The sequence below is a fragment of the Salvia miltiorrhiza genome, chromosome 1, assembly GCF_028751815.1.
Source record: "Salvia miltiorrhiza cultivar Shanhuang (shh) chromosome 1, IMPLAD_Smil_shh, whole genome shotgun sequence".
In the NCBI taxonomy this organism is placed as follows: domain Eukaryota; kingdom Viridiplantae; phylum Streptophyta; class Magnoliopsida; order Lamiales; family Lamiaceae; genus Salvia; species Salvia miltiorrhiza.
Window position 1 is genome coordinate 17,137,052 of NC_080387.1, and position 20,253 is coordinate 17,157,304.

Sequence of the window (20,253 nt, forward strand, 5' to 3'; positions counted from 1 at the left end):
CTCCTGAAGAAGACCAGTTGACTAAAGGTATAATGTTAATTTATGTTAAGATTAATTTTGAAGTATTACGGAAGCATGCTAGGCCTGATAAGTCTTCACCGACTATTTTCAATTTGAACATGAAATTGTATTATGATGATTTATTAGAGGATTTGTTAAAGGGTAGTTTTGTCATTAATTGTGAAATGGGTAGTTTTATAAGATGTGTTATGAAAGTGAGTATTTTTGATAGATAAATTATAGAGGTGGGTATTTTAAATTTTGACCCTTTTAGGTTTTCTGTTTTTTAATAAAATTCAATTAAAAAAAAGAAAAGGGAACGGGCTAAGGCTACCAACAACGGTGACCTTTGTTAAAGGTCACCAGCTACACGACAAGATTACTTTTATTTAAAATAATGAGAAAAGTCATGGAATTCCATGACCTAGGCGGATGTCCGCCTCGCAGGTCACCAAATTGATGTTAAGTAATATGCTGCCATGTGTCCCTTTATTTTATTTATTTTTAGCTTTATTTTAATGAAATTAAATTTATATATTTATAATAAAGAAAATACTATTAAAATTATATCAAAATTCTTATTAATTTGAACTCTATAAATAGAACTCTAATTTTCGTTCATTCACACACAAACTAAATTTCTCACTTCTCCTCAATTTCATTTCATTTTGAGTTATGGATCCAAATCATCCCAATTATTTCTATCCAAATTCCCAAAATTATCCTAACTCTCAAGATTCTGCAAATTTTACTTCTTATCCAACTCCTCATCTTTTTCCAAATTTTGAAGACCAAGCAAATTCTCAATTTTATCAAAGCCAATTTTCTCCAAATCTAAGTCAAATTCCCACATCTCAAAGAATTTCTACATCAGAAAATATCTCCCGCAATTTGTTATTGGGTGTTCAACGCCCAAACAAAAATCAGAAAGGGGCAAAAAATATAACTTGGTGTGTTAAAGAAGATGTAGCCCTCATGTCATCTTGGATCTATGCTAGCGAAGATAGCATTCGAGGAAAAAGTCAAAAAGGGGAATCGCTTTGGGCACGTGTGAATAAATTTTATCACATAACTCAAGCAGAAAATCCCAATGAGCTCAACGAGCGAAACACTGAATCAATGAAAGGTCGCTGGAAACGTCTTAATGAAAATGCAAACAAATGGGTTGCTGCTTGCAGGGAGACAAATGCTCGAAGAAGGAGTGGAATGAGCGACAACGATGTTGAGAAAGAAGCTCATTCCATTTACGAAGCAGGTGGGAGCAAGTTTCAAGATTTGGTTGTATTTAATGAAGTTATGAGTAAACATCCCAAGTGGAATGTTTATGATACAACACCAATTTTTCCTCATGCAAGTGAAGATGTTGATAACCATGAAAGTGGTGGCAGCTCAAAAAGATCAAAGACTTCAGAAGATGGGGGGTTTTCTGTCCCCTCTAATCCAGAAACTCCAACATCTGAACAATCAACCGCAACTCGTCCAATTGGCAGAGATAAGGCAAAAAGGAAAGGAAAAGGTAAGGCCTCACAATCTGAATCTACTAATGAATCTGTTGTTGCTGCAGAAATTCGTGCAATGAGACTCACTAGAGATGCCGAAGCTGAGTTAATAAAGACTCGAATCAAACTAGAGTGCGAAAAGTTGCAAAGAAACGCAATGAAGATGAAAGAAAAAATGTTGCTTCAATTGTTGGCGAAAGATCACTTATCTCCGGAGGACGAAGAGATGAAACGTCAACTAACTAAGATTGTGTTTGGAGAGTGAATGTATTTTAATCATGCAATTTCTATGTAATTTTAGTCTATGTACTTTCTGTTTGTGTGCTTTTAGTTTATGTGCTTTCTATTTGTGTGACTTTAATTTTGGCAAATTTTGTTATATACTTGTGTTATGTTTAATTAATGAAGAAGTGTATTTCATCTAAAGTTGAATAGCATTGGATTCGTTTAGCTTCCCAAAGCATTTATCGAATTCTGACATAGCATTTGTCCAATTCACATGCATTTGTTTAATACTGACACAACATTATTTCCAATGCCTGCATATGTCATTTTTCTCAGGCTAAATCACATGCATTTGTCTAATACTATAACAAGTGTATTTCCAATGCCTGCATATGTCAAAGGACTCAGGCTAAATCACATGCATTTGTCTAATACTGTATAGCAAGTGTATAGCTTTTGTCCAATTCACATGTCATTTCCAATGCACTTGTCCAATTCACATGTCATTTCCAATTGACGTGTTTTATATCATTCTATAAATGCAAGATCTAAGACATCTCAATATTATAGAAAATCCTGACTCTTTGCTCACATATAGCTTTTACTCTATCGTTTTCCTATTTCACTTAAAAAAATGTCTGTCAATGATAACTCTTCACTTGATTCAAACTCAAGTTCTAATGATTCCCATTCCAATGAATTAGATGAATGGGAAGAACGAGTTTACCAACAAAATCGTCAATTTAATAACATCATCGAGAATATGATCCTAACCAATACTAATTTGTTTGTAGGACATCAAATTCCAACAGGCAGGAGGAGATATTGTGATAGGGAACGTGAGCTTGGTGCAGAGCGTTTAATCAACGACTATTTTGGTACCAGCCCGACGTATCCTCCAGAGGTTTTCCGACGTCGATTTCGCATGCAGCAAACGCTATTCCTTCGAATAGTGGAGGCTGCATCTGCTAATGACGAGTTTTTTCAACAGAGACGTGATGCTACTGGCAGACTAGGTCTTTCGGCCTTGCAAAAGTGTACTGCAGCAATGAGGGTATTGGCGTATGGGACATCATCTGATGTTGTCGATGAATATCTACGAATGAGCTCATCTGCAACAAGAGAAGCTTTAGTACATTTTGTAGAAGGTGTTATTTCCTGCTTCGGTGATACGTACCTCAGAAGGCCTAATGAACAAGATTTGACAAGATTACTCTATGTCGGAGAACAACGTGATTTTCCGGGCATGATTGGCAGTATTGATTGCATGCATTGGGAGTGGAAAAATTGTCCTAATGCATGGGCCGGACAATATACAGGGAGAAGTAGAAAACCAACGATCATTTTGGAAGCCGTTGCATCATACGATTTGTGGATATGGCATGCGTTCTTTGGAACACCAGGTTCGTGCAATGATATTAATGTACTTCATCGATCTCCTGTTTTTAATGATGTCTTAGAAGGTCGAGCACCAAAGGTTAATTACGTAGTGAATGGTCGTCATTATGATATGGCATATTATTTGACTGATGGTATATACCCTTCATGGGCTGTATTTGTCAAGTCAATTACTTCCCCACAGATCCGCAAACACAAGTTGTTCGCTCAACACCAAGAGTCTATCCGAAAAGATGTTGAGCGAGCATTTGGAGTTCTACAAGCTCGATTTGCATTTATACGACGCCCATGTCTTGTTTGGGACAAAGTTTTGATGGGAAAAATTATGATGACCTGTATCATCATGCATAATATGATAGTAGAGGATGAACGAGATACCTATCAAAATTATTATTATCCAACAGAATTTTTTATGGATACACCTGCAAGAGTACAAACAGAAAATGGCGAACATTTTCGCTATTCTACTGAACGTATTGCGAGCTTATCTGCTTATATGACTAATAGAGATCAACTTCGCAATAGAGAAGCTCATAGGACTCTTCAAGATGATTTGATTAAGCACATATGGAAAAAATTTGGCACTGACAATTAAATATGTAATTTGCATTTTCTAGTTGTATTTTTAAGTTTCACGTATTGTACTTTGATTTATTTAATTCCAGTTGTGTGTTTAATTCTTGTAATCTTCATTTGTGATTGAGTTAAGTGTCTAATATATGACAATGTTTAGTTATAATATGATTACAAATTTTGAAAAATAAAAATAAATATTTATTTTATTTTGTTAAATATAATAAATAAATATTTATTTTAATTTATATTGTATTTTAGATATTAAATAATTAAAAATAAAGTGAAAAGTGAAAATATGTAGATTGGGTTGGTGTCACCATTGGAAGTAGAAATTATATTAGGTTGTGGGTGTATAGGTGGATGAGAGAGAAATAAATATTTTATTAAAAAGTTGGGTTGAATTGGGTTGGATGAATGTCACCAATGTGTATAGTCTAAAGCCCATTATCCGATTGGACTCTCTCAAGTGAAACTTGAAATAAGTACGAAATTGGCATTAAAAGGTGGCTGCGCACTCCACATACAGTGACTGAAAAAAAAAAACAAAAGAAAAAGAAACTAACCCATCCTCGTAGTGTGAGTTGAACAATTACAATCAAACCAACTCCATCTTGTAGACGAGAATAAAGGTGAGGGAGGGAGTCTTGTTCTAAAATGAGAAAATAGAAATAGAAGATCGATCAGGTGGGCCTCCTGAGATCAATAACGAGTACACTAACGTTGTCTGCACTCCGGCGTGCGAGAGCCAGCTTGGTGAGCAGCATCGATGCGTCACTGCACGCCTTGTCGCCGCCGTCGTCGTCCACCGAAGACGAAGACGAAGGCTCCATGCCCTTGGCCTTGCCCTTGAGGCACATTCTCGCCACACCGCACGCCGTGTCGTTGGACACCACATCCCACAGCCCATCGCTAGCTAATATCAAGCACTCGTCCTCTTCGCTCCGCTCCGTCACCGTCACCTCCGGTTCGCAGCTTACGTATGGCTTCAAATAATTATCGCCTGCACTTCCACTCACCTTTATTAATTCTCCAACAACTTCTCTTCACATTCTCATCAAATGCTCAATTCCATCATCCATAAATTAGAGGTGAGCTTAGTATACTATATATTAACCCATGATTAAAACCAAATCTAGTAACCTGGATCTGGTAATTTACCGTTGGAAATTGAAAAAAACAATAAAGTTACCAATGGCCCTGGACATGGCAAGAACTCCAAGAACCCGAGCACCCTCCCAGAAGATGACTCGGCCGCCGGCGGCCTGTATCCGGTTCATCTCGTCCGGCCGGTCCGGCTACAATCCGGTGTTGTTAAACACACAAGAGAAGAGAGTTACCTAAATTAAAACCAAACGGCATCCAATTTACCAAATCTCACCTTGTGGTCGGTGGACAGAGGAATCGCCTTGCCGCTTCGGCACAGCACCGCCCTCGAATCGCCGCAATTGGCGACGACTATATTGTACGGACTGACCACAGCTACCACCGCAGTGGATCCCACGGCGTCGCACTCCGGAGTCTGCAGCTCGCAGCGGCAGCTCACTGTCGTGTCGTCGACTACATTTTCGTTCCATGCAACCACTTCTTTGTCCATGCGCGTGAAGCTTCGCTCCATCACGCACTTCCACCAGTTGCTACTGTTTCGGGCTTCTCCGACGTCGTCCAGAAGCAACTCCTCCTTCACCATCTCGTGCAATCTCTCTTTACATTTCGTAGCAACCTGAAATATTCGCATAATTATATATTCGCACAATGATTTCGGTATCAATTTCATATTTATGTGCGGCGGATTTACGTGAGAGCATCCGTGACCGTCGTAGACGCCGAAGTAGTGGAGACCGGCGGCGTCTTCGTCGGCGGCGAAATCGTGTTCTCTCCGGCAAAACGAAAGATGACTCGCGACAGCATCCTCCATGTCCCTCCGCCGTCCACAAACGGAGGCAAAACCGAATTTAGGGAGAAAATCCTTGGTATTGCCGCTGCCGCTGGCGAGAGCGGCGGCAGACGACAGCAGCGGATTCAGAATTGGAGTCAAAAGGATCGGCGGCAACTGTTTCCCTTTATCCGAGCTCAAACTGAGTTGCGCCGCTCCATCACTATCGGCACCGCAATTATCAAAAGCGTTGTCGCAATCTCTAGGGGAACAAAGCTCCATACGACGACGCTTCACGGCGGGATCCACCCTGACGCGGCGGAACTCCATCCTCCGTCTCCTCGCCGCTCTGCTGCTGCTCTCGCACGAAGCCTCGGTCTTGCTCAGCAAGCCGCAACAGATCTCCGCCATCCACCACCACCATCCACCTTCAAGGCGATGAGTGATCGGCAGAAGAGAGCATAAAATGGGAAGAAACAATTAAGAGGAAAGTACGGAGGAAGTGAAAGCGACAATGAATGCTACTTTTTCAGTTGATCAGTTGTTGGAGAAAGCAGGAAAATGCAGAAGGAAAAGAAAAAGGGAAAAGAAATTATAAGAATTACTCCATTATTATGGTGCATATAGGAGAATAGGTAGGAAACGGCGGAGATGGGGGCGCGCCTAAATGGAGAGTGAATGAGCGCCGTTGATGTTTGTTGCGACGTTCCACCCGTCCGCTCCAGCTCAACGCGTGTACCACCGCTGCTTTAAGCGCCGGAGAACGTGGACCAATAGGGGGCGACCAGCGCACTGCTGGAAACCTCGCTTTCGAGGGTGGGGCCCATAGTCGGCCCCGCATCGTTCTAGCCTCGACACGTGGGCGTCTATCCGGCCCCTTCTCTTCTAGCACGGGACACGTTTCAGGTCTCGCCTCATTCAATTTCAATCTCCCCACTTTTGGTGACTGTAACATTTTTCTCTCGAGAGATACAAATTATTTTTGGAAATCGCGTCTAATCTTAATAGGGTGTTTGGATTACAATAAATCTAAACACTTGTAAAAATGCCCTTTTTCAGAAAAGGGCATTTTTGCCTATTAACACATAAATCTATGCAGCCACATTATGACCACTCACACACTAATATAATAAAGATAATTTTAATTTATTTAATTTATTTTTTAAATAAAAATAGGATTTAATTATTTTATTATATTCTATACATTGTACTTATTTTTTTTTAATTTTTTTTTGCATTTTTAAATTTTAATTTATTTTTTAATAAAAATAAAAAAGTTACCAAAAAATTACAAAAAATAACTATAATGTAGAGAATATGATAAAATAATTAAATCTTATTTTTATTTTAAAAAATAAGTTAAATGAATTAAATTATTTTCGACTTAGGTAAATTGTGGGTGACCACAATGTGACTGTTTAGCATTACTCTTTGGATTAACTATAAACGTGTTAGCTTATTAAACCATCCCACAGCTGTTGGGGCTTCTTAAACGGTCTCCATCATTTCTCAATGTTTCTTGCTCCCTCCGTCTCCACTATCTTGAAATACTATTTAGAGCAGTCGTGCCCTGATAAAAGGTCTCGAATCACCCACCCTATCGAGTCGGCCACTGCAGCATCGTCTCATTCGAGTGTGACCTGATCTATCAGGTCAAGCCTGAACTCATTTAAATCGAACGCGTGTTTTACACGCTCCTAAAATAATTAAATTTTGAAATTTCGATCAAAATAGCCGTTCTCCCCCTTTTCTCTTTTTTAATTTCATGCATTTTCTGTTACAATTTTTAATAAGTCAACTTTTTGTTTTGGTTTTTCCTTTTTATTATTATTCGTTTTATTTTTCTTTCAATAAATATCTCTCCCTCATTTCTTTGAGATTTAAATTTTAAAAATTTATGTAATTCTTTTAAATTACATAATTTTTAAGATTTATGTAATTTTTAGGATTTTAAAAATAATGCAATTTAAATTTGAAGTAAATTGTGTTATTTAAATTTGTGCAATTAAAATTAAATTAAAAATACAAAAATCAAAACTAAAAAGATCAGGTCAGCTATCATGTCATCCCACTGCAGCCTCCTTAACCCAATGTGGTCCACTCTTCTATCAGGTCAGCTATCAGGTCACTCCCACTGTGGAGTATATTTTTTGTTTTAATGTATTTTTAATTAAATTTAACATCATACAACCTATGATGCACGGATTCTTCAAAAAATAGCACAATGCAGTATCGGATACGCGCAGGGTGCGGGTGCGATTCGCATGGGATTCGCACGGGATTCGCCAGGTGGCGAATCCTCCAAAAAAAAAAAGGGATTCGCGAATCGAGTGCGCGCACCCACGAATAGGGTGCGTTTTGGGCTCTTTTGCAATTTTTTCAATTATTTTGGGCTCTTTTGTAATTTTTGAGTTATATTTGCATGCAATTTGAAACTTTTACATGCAATTTATTGAAATTTTTTACTTTGACTTATATTTGCAATGCAATTTTTTTCACTATTTTTGGGCTCTTTTGCAATTTTTGAAGAACTTCATTATTGAAACTTTTACTTTAACTTATATTTGCAATGCAATATTTAATTTATAAATGTTCTTTTCTTTTTTCAATTTGAGTGGTCAAATATAAGAAAATATATATAAATATAACAGACGTATCCTTCACGAATCGCACCCTATAATTTTTGAAAATCCGTATCCCCGCACCCGAATTGTATCGCTCCCGCACCCGCCCCCTCGCACCTGTGCAACATAGAATACAACCTATTTAAAATAGAATTTAAAACTACATTAATTAAAATTTAAATATTACATTAAAAATAAAAATAAAAACCTAGATTAATTCATTTTTTTTGGAACACCTAAACTAATTCAAATTAAAATACTAACATTAATGAGCTATTCCATTTCTCGTGCACTCGCCGCGAAAAAATCGAGTATAACTCGCTGCCCTCGAGCTCGGCAATAGAAGAGGGCTTGTACGCCCGCTCCGCGAGCGCTGTTGTAGATGCTCTTAAGAGTTTATAAGAGCATCTGCAACAACGTCAAGCCCCGCTCGTTGTTGCACCCCGGCTTGAAAGGGGTTTGTTAGAATGAGCTCGGTTCTAACATTATTATATATGGCGCGTGTGTTACACACGTCAGCTTTAAAAATAAATAATTAAATTTTTAGTAAAATAGTTGTTGTATTTAATTTTTCGTATAAATATATCTTACTTTCGCTAATTTTTTTATCACCAAATTTACATATTTTCTTCTCTAATTTTAAATTAAGTTCTTGTTTTTGCTTTTAAAAAAAAATGATCGTGATTTTCAAAATTGGTACACCGACCAAAAGGGGCAATCATCACCAACATCAAATTCTTTGCCTCTCGAATTTTTGCCGTTCTTTTCGTCAACCAACACGTTCAATTCTCAAATTGAGGGTATTAACTTGAACGAAGCACAATTCGGTGGAGACGACAAAGTCGCCGAAATTCTCATGCCCCCAAGACAACGAGGCGTGCCGGCTACACAACTCCATAATCCGAACTCATTTGCACCTTATGGGTTGAAGCGACCCTCAATTCTCTCAAAGGGTGCCGATCAAAAGACGATCGACAATTGTGGAGATATCACAAAATGATATAATGTGATTCATCTGACCGGCACGCCGACGCACTATGGAAAACAATTCATATCGCACTTCCAACACGTACAAAAAGAGGTGAATGCTTGGGAGACGATCTACGACAAGTGAAGAAGCAATTGGGGGACTGGCATTAGAGACGATCAAATTATCCAATAAGCCAGGAGATATTTCAAACAAATAACAACAACGTCCACTTCAAATACTTATCGGCTTGGTGCATTCTCTGTGGATCACAACGATTGGCCTCCATCAGCGAAGACGTTCATTCTTCGAAAAGGATGAAGAATATGTCCGAGAGGGGGGTACACGACGAACCCAGCGTCACGATTAGGTCTAAAGGTCAAAAGGAGGCAAAGAAGCACAACAAAGAGAAAAATAAAGAAAGGTGAGTCATCGTCGTCCCCGCCCATTTCCCACTTTTCATATGGTCGCTGACTACCTCAGCGATTTAAAACAAATGAAGCGTGACTCCATGGACCACCAGATTGTAAACACCGACACTTCGTGAATGAGGGCACTAGAATTAGCAATACATAACTGAATGGTGGATAAGATTGTGAAATGTCGAGAATGAGATCTCTATACAAAGGTGGCTCAGGCTAGAGATATCCTAACTATTTTAAATTATTCGTTAAAAGAAATTTTAGGAGCTTATTAGGGGTGATGAGGATAAAAATATGTATCCCTTAAAGATCGGAAGATTAAAGCAAATCCAACCGAATTCCCTGATAACAGCGCTGCTTACAACCTTGCAGCCCTGATTCATTGGATTCGAACCCACTACCTTGAAGATTCTCATATATCCGAGCAAGAACAAGATTAATACGAAGAAGGAGATAAACATGGCGAATTAGAGCCCTATTATAAGACTAAAATGAGTCATATCTCTATTAGGATTGTTTGTACTTTAACCTATAAATATATGTAAAACTTCATATAAAATCATCACCTACAACTACAATCTTTCAATCGCTTGTCATACTCTTTACTAGCAAAACCAAATTCCGATATTCAATACAAAGTTCTCTATATTTTTGCATCATTCTCGTTTTTTTCCAGTTTTCCGTGAGCACTGTTATTTTTGGGCACAACAAGGGGTTTATAATTAGTTTAAATGGTTCGGTAAAATAAATTTTAAATAAAAAATATATATTTCAACTTATTTTATAATTTTAAGTGTAACAACATTTTATAAATATTAATTATTTGATTATAATTTATTATTTTTATTATATACTTCTTCCGTCTACAAATAGTATGTGGTGGAGTGGAGGGCACAAGTTTTAATAAAAAAGTTTAAATATTTGATTTTAGTGTTAAAGGATAGTATTGGACCCACCAAAATATAAAAGTAAGGGGTGGTATTTTGTAGATATTGAGTGTGAATGGTGTTTAAAGTATAAAGGAAGTTTCTAAAAAAGGAAAACACACAATCTTTATGTACGGAAAGAGTATATTCTTATAAATTTATCCCTTTTCGATTTTCCATCTCTAGTAAAAAACTCACTCTAACTTTTAAGCTCAATTATTCAAACACTTTAACAATTTATAAGTTTTGTGAAATTACATATTAAGGGCGTGTTTGATTAGAAAGTTAATGGCATTTTGTGTATCTAACAGCCCTTAACCTTCTATTTAGTTATTTAGTTAGCGAAAAGTGCAGCTCGAAATGTAAAGCTCGGCCCGATTAAACACTGTTATACTTTGGAATTAGAACTAGAGTCCCCCCTCGGTTAGAATAGCTTGATGCTACAGTAACTAGAGATGTCAATCGGGCCAACCCACCGGGTTTCGGGCCAGCCCTATCGGATTTCGGGTTAATCGGGTGCGGGCTAATCGGACTGGAGATTTTGTCGGGTTATAAATTTTCAACCATAACCCTAAACGTTCGGGTTTCGGGCTAGCCCATCGGGCTAGTCGGATTAAATGTGTAAAATAAAATAATCATTTGTAATTTGTTATTTTTAATGATCTAATGTATAATGTATAAAATATACATAGAAATCAAAGATATAAATTATATAGCAAGCATGAAATGCAAAAATATAAGATATTGAAAAAAACATCAAGATTGCATAACATATCAAATAAGTTGGTAACAATAAAATGTTCAACTTTGTTAATGAAAAAATAATAAAATATCTAACAATAGTTTGAATTTATAGAAGTAAAACATCTCAAAAATACAGAAAAGTGAAATGATGAGACTTTATAATATTTTGTCATTTTGTCATTTTTTTATTTTTATATATAAATATTTAATATTAAGTATTCGGGTTTCGAGCTAGCCCATCGAGTTAGTCGGGTCGGCCCTATCGGGTGTCGGGCTATTCGGTTACGGGTTAATCGGGTTGAAAATATTCAACCCTAACCCTCTTGGATGGCGGGTTAATCGAGCCAGCCCATGAGTTTCGGGCTAGATTGACATCCCTAACAGTAACATTTGTTTAATTTTTTCTTCTCAAAATTGGCCTCGAATTACATGTGTAAAATTCAGAAAGGTGGGGACACGCTTATAATTAGTAATAATTGCATGGGACACGTAAGTTATTTCGATATTTTGTCCACCAAATAATGAAATATACCAAACACGTAAGAATTAAGATATGATTTACCACCTCTTAACATAACCTATCAAATGCTGCTATAAGTCACGCAACAACCCAATTTGTATTAAATTATAGGGATTATAGCCAAAAAATACACGAACTTTGATAAAAGTTGTAATTTTCACCTGAACTTTCAAATTGGCCAAAATATACCTGAACTTATATTTTTTGTTGTAAATTTCACCTCGACGGAGTTCAATCATTGCAAGTTCAGGTGAAATTTACAACAAAAAATATAAGTTCAGGTATATTTTGGCTAATTTGAAAGTTCAGGTGAAAATTGCAACTTTTATCAAAGTTCGTGTATTTTTTGGCTATAATCCCTAAATTATACAATAAATCTATGCAGCCACATTGTGGGCACCCACACACTAATATAAGAAGGATAATCTTGATTTATTTAATTTATTTTTTAAAATAAAAATAAGATTTAGTTATTTTATTATATTCTCTACATTGTACTTATTTTTTAAATCTTTTTTGCATTTTTTATTTTTTATTTATTTTTTAATAAAAATAAAAAAGTTATCAAAAAATTGCAAAAAAATTACTATAATGTAGAGAATATGATAAAATAACTAAATCTTATTTTTATTTTAAAAAATAAGTTAAATAAATTAAATTATTTTCTACTTAAATAAATTATGGGTAGTCACAATGTGGCTGTTTAGCAATACTCTTAATTATAATAGGGCTTCTTAAACTGTGCAAAACATGCCCTGCTTTTCAAACATGCCTAAGTAAAACATCTTACAGGTTGTCAACGTTGATAAACTCTAGAATTAATCAAGTTCCAGATACTCCATAATGTTGTAATTGTTGACATTAATGCCCTGCTCAACTATTACCATTTAAAGTTGGTGTTATGTCTGATTTTTTTTTATTTTAATTATATTCTAAAACATTAATAATAAGAATTAGCTATAATTTTTCATTAATGTATTTAGGATAAATATAAATTATTATCTCAACATTTAGGCTAATTAATAAAAATGTCTCAAAATAAACTTAATTGGAAAAAAGTACAAAACGTTTTTTAAAAAATCATGGTTTATGTCCAAAAATGTATTTGCTCTATTCCTGATATCTGTCATGTATGCCATCATTTTTTCCTCCTTAATTTCTTAATGCCTTTCATACTATTGCGCTACTAATTGGAAATCTATTTTAATGTGTATCTTAGTGGCTCCTGCATTGATCACGATCCTTAAGACTTTTACGACTGCTTATTCAGCCTCATTGTTGGATATTTTTCTTTGAATTTGACTCCCACCTGGATTATATCTCCTTTTGGCGAGGTTATGTCTATTTCAATTCCTGTGATCCCTCTTTGGCGAGGTTATCAATTTTAGCTTTGGTTGGAATTTGGCTAATCGATTTAATCGATTAATTGATTAATTTTTTTTATAATAAATATTATATTTATTTAAAATTAATACATACCTAAGACTAATTTATTACTAATTTCCCAATTCCTAATTAGTAATTCCTAATTTCCTATTCAGTGTTTAGTTATTTTATTATAATTTTTCTTTTGCCATAATTTTAAATGTTCAGTCATATTTAGTGATTCCTTTATTCTGTTGCAGTAGTTTAGTCGGAGAAGCGAGTAGTTGAAATTATATTAGAAAATATTTTTGTTGTTTGCTGCAGTTTAGGGTCTTAATCGATTAATTTCGATTAACCAATTAATCGAACCGCACAATATTTTAGTTATAATTATTGATTTCTAGCAATTTCGGCTGAGGTTAATTGAATTTGATTAATCCGTAATCGAAATATTTACCACTACTTTTTTTTTTATAAGAAAAGGGATTATATTAAAATCAAAACTAGGTACCAAGAGTAACTTACAGTAACAATGATCATGAATCTCTTGAGATCCAGTCCTTAAAACATGACCCAACGTCTGAAATTCCAAAGATTCTACCCCAACTCCACATTTTCGCTTTTACCTCCAAAACCACATTGTTTATTTCCCAGACCTTATCTTCAAATCGATTGGAATTTCGGCACCTCCAAAGGACCCAATTTATGCAGTACCATAGCGCCCTTAGGAACTTCCTGCTCTATTTCTGTTTGCTCCAATCTGTGAACATAATAAAGTGCGATACCACATTTTGTGGCTGCATAAAACAAATGCCAAGCCACTTATATATTTCATCCCAAACCTTTTCGGTCTTTGGGCAATGGAGAAGTAAATGATTAATGGACTCCTCTTGATGAAAGCACGTGTTGCATCCAAGTTCAGCTACATGCAACGAAATGTTTCTTCTCTGAAGATTATCGCAGGTGGGTAGTCTATTTCCTATGATGCACGGATTCTTCAAAAATTAGCATGTACGGCGAATCGGATTCTTTTAGGGTGCGATTCTCTCGGATTCTCCCGATTCGCCACATGGCGTATCTTTTAAAATAACTAGTACATCCGCCCGTGCGATGCACGGCGAGCATCAAAATTGATTATTTTCTCTTAATCAATGCTCCAATTCTCAATTTCAAAAGGTTAGTTTCTTTAATTTTTGAACTTCCATCTTCTGCCTTCTACTTCTACTTTTACATATTATTATGTACAGATATATGAGAAATGATATAGTGAGCGCCTAGAATGAGGGCCACTTCCACATCATCTCATTCTTTTCTTTTGTTTTACTTCCATGTTTCGTCGCTTGCCAATCTTGCTTTTCTGTTGTTTGCAATATATATGTCCACCGCTTCTCTCTCCATCGATCCGAAAAATTAAAGAAAAATCAAAACGATGATTTACATGTAATTTTTATTCTCAAATTAACAAATCATAGAAAAACCACTAATGAAAAAAGGCAAAAAAACTGCAAAAGTAGACGATATAAAAGAAAACATGGAAGAAAAAGGGAAGAAGAACAAAGCTGTAGAGATGAAGGAAAAAGAAAGAAAGAAAATCGATTGTTGCAGAAAAAATTGAGAAAAAGAAAAAAAGAGAGCAAAAAGACTAATCAAAAAATAACATTCATCTTTGACTTATTGAAAATCTATCAATCCAAATTATATATTAGCTCTTAGCATACTTGAGCCTATACTTACCACCAAAGTCAGCTGCCTCACATCATTAAAATCTCAAATAACTCAACGGGGCACCATTGAGATAATGTTTATCAATCTACAACTGCAGAATTGATGTTAGCTGTCACTACATAACATGAGAAAAATTACAGATTCAACGCCAAAATGGAAGGCGTCGATGCATAAACATGTACAATCATTGTGCTCTACTCACTGGCTCAAGAACTTCAATAGTAACCACACTATTTCCCCTGATCACCACCATGCCAATATCAATTTTTTTATTTCCATTCACTTCAACGGTGTTGTCCACCACCATCGAAGCCACGAAGAGTTCCAACAACCATACGGTTGGCATTAAGCTTCATCTGCAGCTTCTTATCCAAGTACTTCTTGAGATCCGGCAGCTGTCCTGATCTGCTCATGGAAAAAACTTAAGAGTAAAACGTGAATGCAATTCAGTGTTATGTTGGAGTTTAATTTCAAGCTCAAATTCAAGAGAGTAGGAAGATTATTAGATTAATAAAAAGAAGAAAAAGAAAGAGTGGAAGAAGTTTAATAATTAAACAAAAGGAAAAAATAAAATCCGATAAATTTTACCCGCCATAAACAGCCACAAAGAGAAGGAAGACGTAATCCAATCATGATGTGAAATTTTTTTTCATCCGAAAAGAAAGAAAAATAGCATGAAAAAGACTCGATTTTTAATCAAAAAATTGAACAAAAAATAAAATAGAAAAAAAAAAATTACAGTACAATGATCGAGCAAAGGTGAGAAGATCAAGCAAAAGTGAGAAAATCTGACAAATTTTACCACCCACAAAGAGAAGATTGTAAACTGGATGCAAGATTATTTTTTCCCCCTTTGCAAAGAAAGAAAAATAGCATAAAAAAGACTCAATTTTAAATAAAAAAAACAATAGAAATGGAAATAAGTTTATAGTATAATCAAAGATCAAACAAAGGTGAGAAAATCTGTCAAATTTTACCAACCACAAAGAAAAGAGAAGCAGCGGGTAAGCCGGTAGATCTATAATCGATAGACTGAACAAAATAACAGATCTTTTCTCTTAATATTTCAGATCTTTGTCACGATTTCACATCTCTCTCGTCTCTTTCTTTTTATCTCAATCAAAGTGAACCACATAACCATTCTCTCAAAAGCTGCAAAATAACATAAAGATTCTCTCAAAATCTTCAAAATCCTTGAGTCTTTTCCCTTTCACTTCTCAATATTCTATGATTAATTGTCGTTGTCAATCGGCATTACTCTAGCAACTTGCCGCTAACAGCAATTCCGCAGCGACCTAACTCCCTTTCCACTGATATTCACCCATTACTGATTCTCTTATTCTCTCCCCTGAACTCATTGATGAGCGAATGACGACTGAGTCTCCGTCAGAGTTTGATGAGTGAATGGCGAATGGCGGTAGAGGACGACAGGTTAAGGCCGGTGGTGGAAATTAGAAAAGGAGAAGAAGACGATAGATGCAAGGGTTTCAAATATTGGGGATTATATTGATTTTTGAAATTCGGTGATGCAAGTGGGGTAGAGAAAAAAATTACTGATGTTTTGCGTATGAAGCGAAATTCAAGATAAAATTTGATAGGTTAAATAAAGAGATAACCGTTGTTAAATGAAAGAGAATAGTGGAAGAAGAGAGAGATATGTGTGAAGGAGAAATATCAAGAGAGAATAGCGGAAGAAGAGGCAGAAAACGTGTGAGAGAGAAAATATGGCAGTAAAAATAACTGCTATAAAGGTAACAGAGGCGAGAGGAGTGGCGGAAAATGGCAAAGGTTGCTTGCTGAAAAGCGGTGAGAAGCAGCTGCGTTGCGTTTCATCGAGAGAGAGAGAGAATTGCAGTTACTAAAATTTGGGATAATGGGTTTAACTTAACTGATAAATGGATCCATGATGATCTTAAACTTAAGTAGAAGCAAAGCACGTCTTTTTAAATTACATAAATAAACGGCCGTTAAATATTAAGAATATTCTGTTAGAAAGATGACGGTAAATTGGATGCTGTTAAACTGGTTCTTTATATAATATATAGATTTATAAAAATAAACCGGATTCGCAAATTCCATAGGCGAAATTCACGTATCTCGTGCACGAAAGGCCTACATAAGGATATTTTGATAATTTTATTTTCAGTTATGACTTATATATTGGACTAATAATATTTGAATCGTTATATTGTTGCTCAATTAACTTATATAATTGAAAATGCTTAACTTTTGGGTAAAATAAAATGTAAATTACATATAATTAATTTAAGAAAATTTAAATTGTATATATTTTTTAAGCATTATATATCATAAAATTTTAATAATTAGATGTATCATTGCCAAATCGCACCCTATAATTTTTAAAAACCCGTATCCTCGTACTCGTATCGTATCGCCCCCGCATCCGCACCCCCGTACCTATGCAACATAGTCTATTTCTCAAAATCCTCCAGGCTGTAGTTCTCGCCTTATGTGGGGCTGGAATACTCCACACCTTCGCAAGGCTCTCCTAGGACTCCTTGAAATATTTACCACTACTAGTCTACTAGTATAAACTAAAATTATTTTACTAAGTCTAGAAAAATAGAAATAGAAATAAAAAATAAAAATTAATTACACACAGGCATGCGCGCGCGCCACCTTTACTTGGACGTTGGTGTGGGTCGGATGATGCGAAGGTTTTAATTGAGCCATTAACGATGGAAAAAAGCTGTTGTTTTTGAAGAAAAATTATTTGTTTGATTTCTTTCTGCTGCTGCCGGGTCGGGGCGGTAATACGTCCAACGTACATGAGATCATCTCATTCTAAAATATACGAATTTTTAGTATTACTAGTGTTTTACCCGTGCAATGCACGAGATTACATATGTTGTTAAAGTTTTATTGTAACATTCTCGAAGACATTTTTGTATAATCTCTAAAATAAATGAGTTTTAAAAATATTTCATTATACAATTGTTATACCAATTATATTACTACTAAAATATATTTAAGACTATCATTTTTAATTACATAAAAATCAATGTAAAAATAATAATACATGAAAAGACAATTGGAAACTTCTCATCTTATTATTATAAATTTTGGAAAATTTCTTTATATACAACATTTGTAGTAGTCGAACATTCTACTTTGTCTTCATTACATATCAAGATTTCAGACCCCTTCAACTTGTCTTCCATCATTGCAAAATACAATTTTGACTACTTTGTGATAAACCACACCAATTACATCTACATATATAAATGCATACCAATAATGTAGATATATCAAAATGTTGAGTTTATAAAAATATGAATTTTGAGATTATCAATTGAATATGCATGTATAAGGAAATAATGAAATAAACACATTACCAAATAGCATATTGTCATTGCAATGGAGGCCACTTCTTCAAAACTTTTTAAGTTAAATAGTTGGCGTGGAAAACCTTCTTCATAAATTTCAACTATATGACTACTATTAATAAATTTAATATAGTAGACATTTGTCGTTGTTCTATACTTTTTGTTGGAATCATGCATCACCAAAAAAATTTTTATGGCATAAACACTGTCTTCTCTCAAGATATGTTTGAACTTGGGGATCAACGTGCGATCAAGTGTAGCATGGATGCGGTCACCCTATATTAAAAAAATAACTAAATTAGAAAAATATAATAATGTTGCAAAAATGCTTAAATACGTAATAGTTTAGTGAATAGAGAATTTTTACCTCACGATCATGAAAAATACACTCATAGCTGATAACATTGTTGGTGCTTTGAGATGAGCGGTTGTTTTCACGCACAAGTCTCATTTTAATTGTAGATCTGGTATTATTTGGTTGCAAGTTTTTTACTAAAGACCACATGGTCGGCATGCTTGTGATTAGAGAAATGATGAATATCAAAATGAGAAGGGAGTGTAAGTAAAATTTTAACACGAAAAGTTAGTTTATATAGGCCATGGGGATGCACATTTCATGGGAGATATATATGAAACTTATATATTTAATATATTATATTAAATGAGATGCTTTGACAATGGAGTTGATTTTGGTTTGATATAATAAAAAGTTGCTGCATTTTTGGAGATATATGTTGTCAAATTTCACATTTCACTCTCTCTCTCTCTCTCTCCCACAAATTTGACGCCATGCATACCTTGAAATAAGACTTCTTCATTGTCTGTTTAGCTGTGAAGATCATACAAAAAATCTCATTGATCATGCATACCAATCCCTTCGTTTAGCGTGTAAATCAGTAAGAATTAATATGAGATATTGCTAGAGTTCGTAAATAAGTTTTTATTCTCTTGAATTGAAAAACAATCTATAGTCAAAAATTGCGTGTAAATGAAAAATAATATTCACTTTTGCAAATGACTACAAGATCCCATGCAATTTATATGTATTTATATTATGAATTTTAAATATTGGATGTTTTTCATAAAAGATTTAATTGAAATTGATAATTTTTCACAAAACTATAAATTTATATTGGATATTTCAATATAAATTTATCTAAAAATATATAAATTCACAAGAAAAGGATATTTTTCAAAAAAATATAAATTCTAAGTATAAATTCATAAATTTACTATTGGTGATTTTAAATTTTAAATATTGGATATTTAAATTCACACGGGTAAATTCACAAAATATATATATATATATATATATATATATATATATATATATATATATATTTCAAATTTATATAAATTCACACTGAAAATATTGGTGACTTTAAATTTTAAATATTGGATATTTATATAAATTTATCTAAAAAAAATATAAATTCACAAAAATAAAGGATATTTTTCACAAAACTATAAATTGCATGATATAAAATAGCACTGTATAGATTGTAGCAAGTGGGCCGGCCTCGCAACTTATATATATATATATATATATATATATATATATATATATATATATCATCCTATGAATTAATGAACTTTCTAAATATAAATCAACTTTCCAAAAATAGATTGAGTAAAAGAGCGGGAAATTTTTTTTGCTAAATGGACCAACTTTTATATATGTAGATAGATTTTAAATAAACTTAATAAACTTTTGATTTTTTTTCATGAAATTCATTTTTTCCCACAAAATTTATTTCCCTCAAATTTCTCAATTAGTTTGTGTTGCAAGTAATTATGATTAAAATGTTAATTCATTTTTTTTTATTGTGTCAAGAAATTATAAAACTTTAATGTGATATTTGGATCCAAAAATTATTTAATGACATATTTGTAAGAAAAAAACCAGAAAATACTGAAATCTTGTGTATTTACACGCAAATAACACTTTAACATTTACTCCCTTCGTCGTATTATTATTGGCCTATTTCTTTTGAGCACGAGTATTTGGGAGAATAAGATTATAGTGTAAAAGTGTGTAAAGG

General features: G+C 34.4%; 3 protein-coding genes and 1 pseudogene across 3 annotated transcripts; 2 read left to right on the forward strand and 2 right to left on the reverse strand.

Moving 5' to 3' along the window:
- Nucleotides 1-975: 975 nt before the first annotated feature.
- On the forward strand, nt 976-1,764 carry LOC130988475 (uncharacterized). Its single transcript, XM_057912377.1, has one exon. It carries the CDS (start codon nt 976-978, stop codon nt 1,762-1,764), a length of 789 nt encoding a protein of 262 aa, XP_057768360.1.
- Nucleotides 1,765-2,358: 594 nt separating this feature from the next.
- Nucleotides 2,359-3,717, forward strand: LOC130988555 (uncharacterized). Its single transcript, XM_057912470.1, has one exon. It carries the CDS (start codon nt 2,359-2,361, stop codon nt 3,715-3,717), a length of 1,359 nt encoding a protein of 452 aa, XP_057768453.1.
- A 448-nt stretch (nt 3,718-4,165) lies between these two features.
- LOC131006790 (probable protein phosphatase 2C 24) lies at nt 4,166-6,534 on the reverse strand. Its single transcript, XM_057933928.1, has 4 exons — nt 5,494-6,534; nt 5,077-5,418; nt 4,888-4,993; nt 4,166-4,698 (listed from the first exon to the last, which is right to left on the reverse strand). Exons 1-4 carry the CDS (start codon nt 5,980-5,982, stop codon nt 4,379-4,381), a joined length of 1,257 nt encoding a protein of 418 aa, XP_057789911.1. The 5' UTR covers nt 5,983-6,534; the 3' UTR covers nt 4,166-4,378.
- Nucleotides 6,535-14,898: 8,364 nt separating this feature from the next.
- On the reverse strand, nt 14,899-15,329 carry LOC131006791 (probable small nuclear ribonucleoprotein G; annotated as a pseudogene).
- Between the last annotated feature and the right edge of the window lie 4,924 nt (nt 15,330-20,253).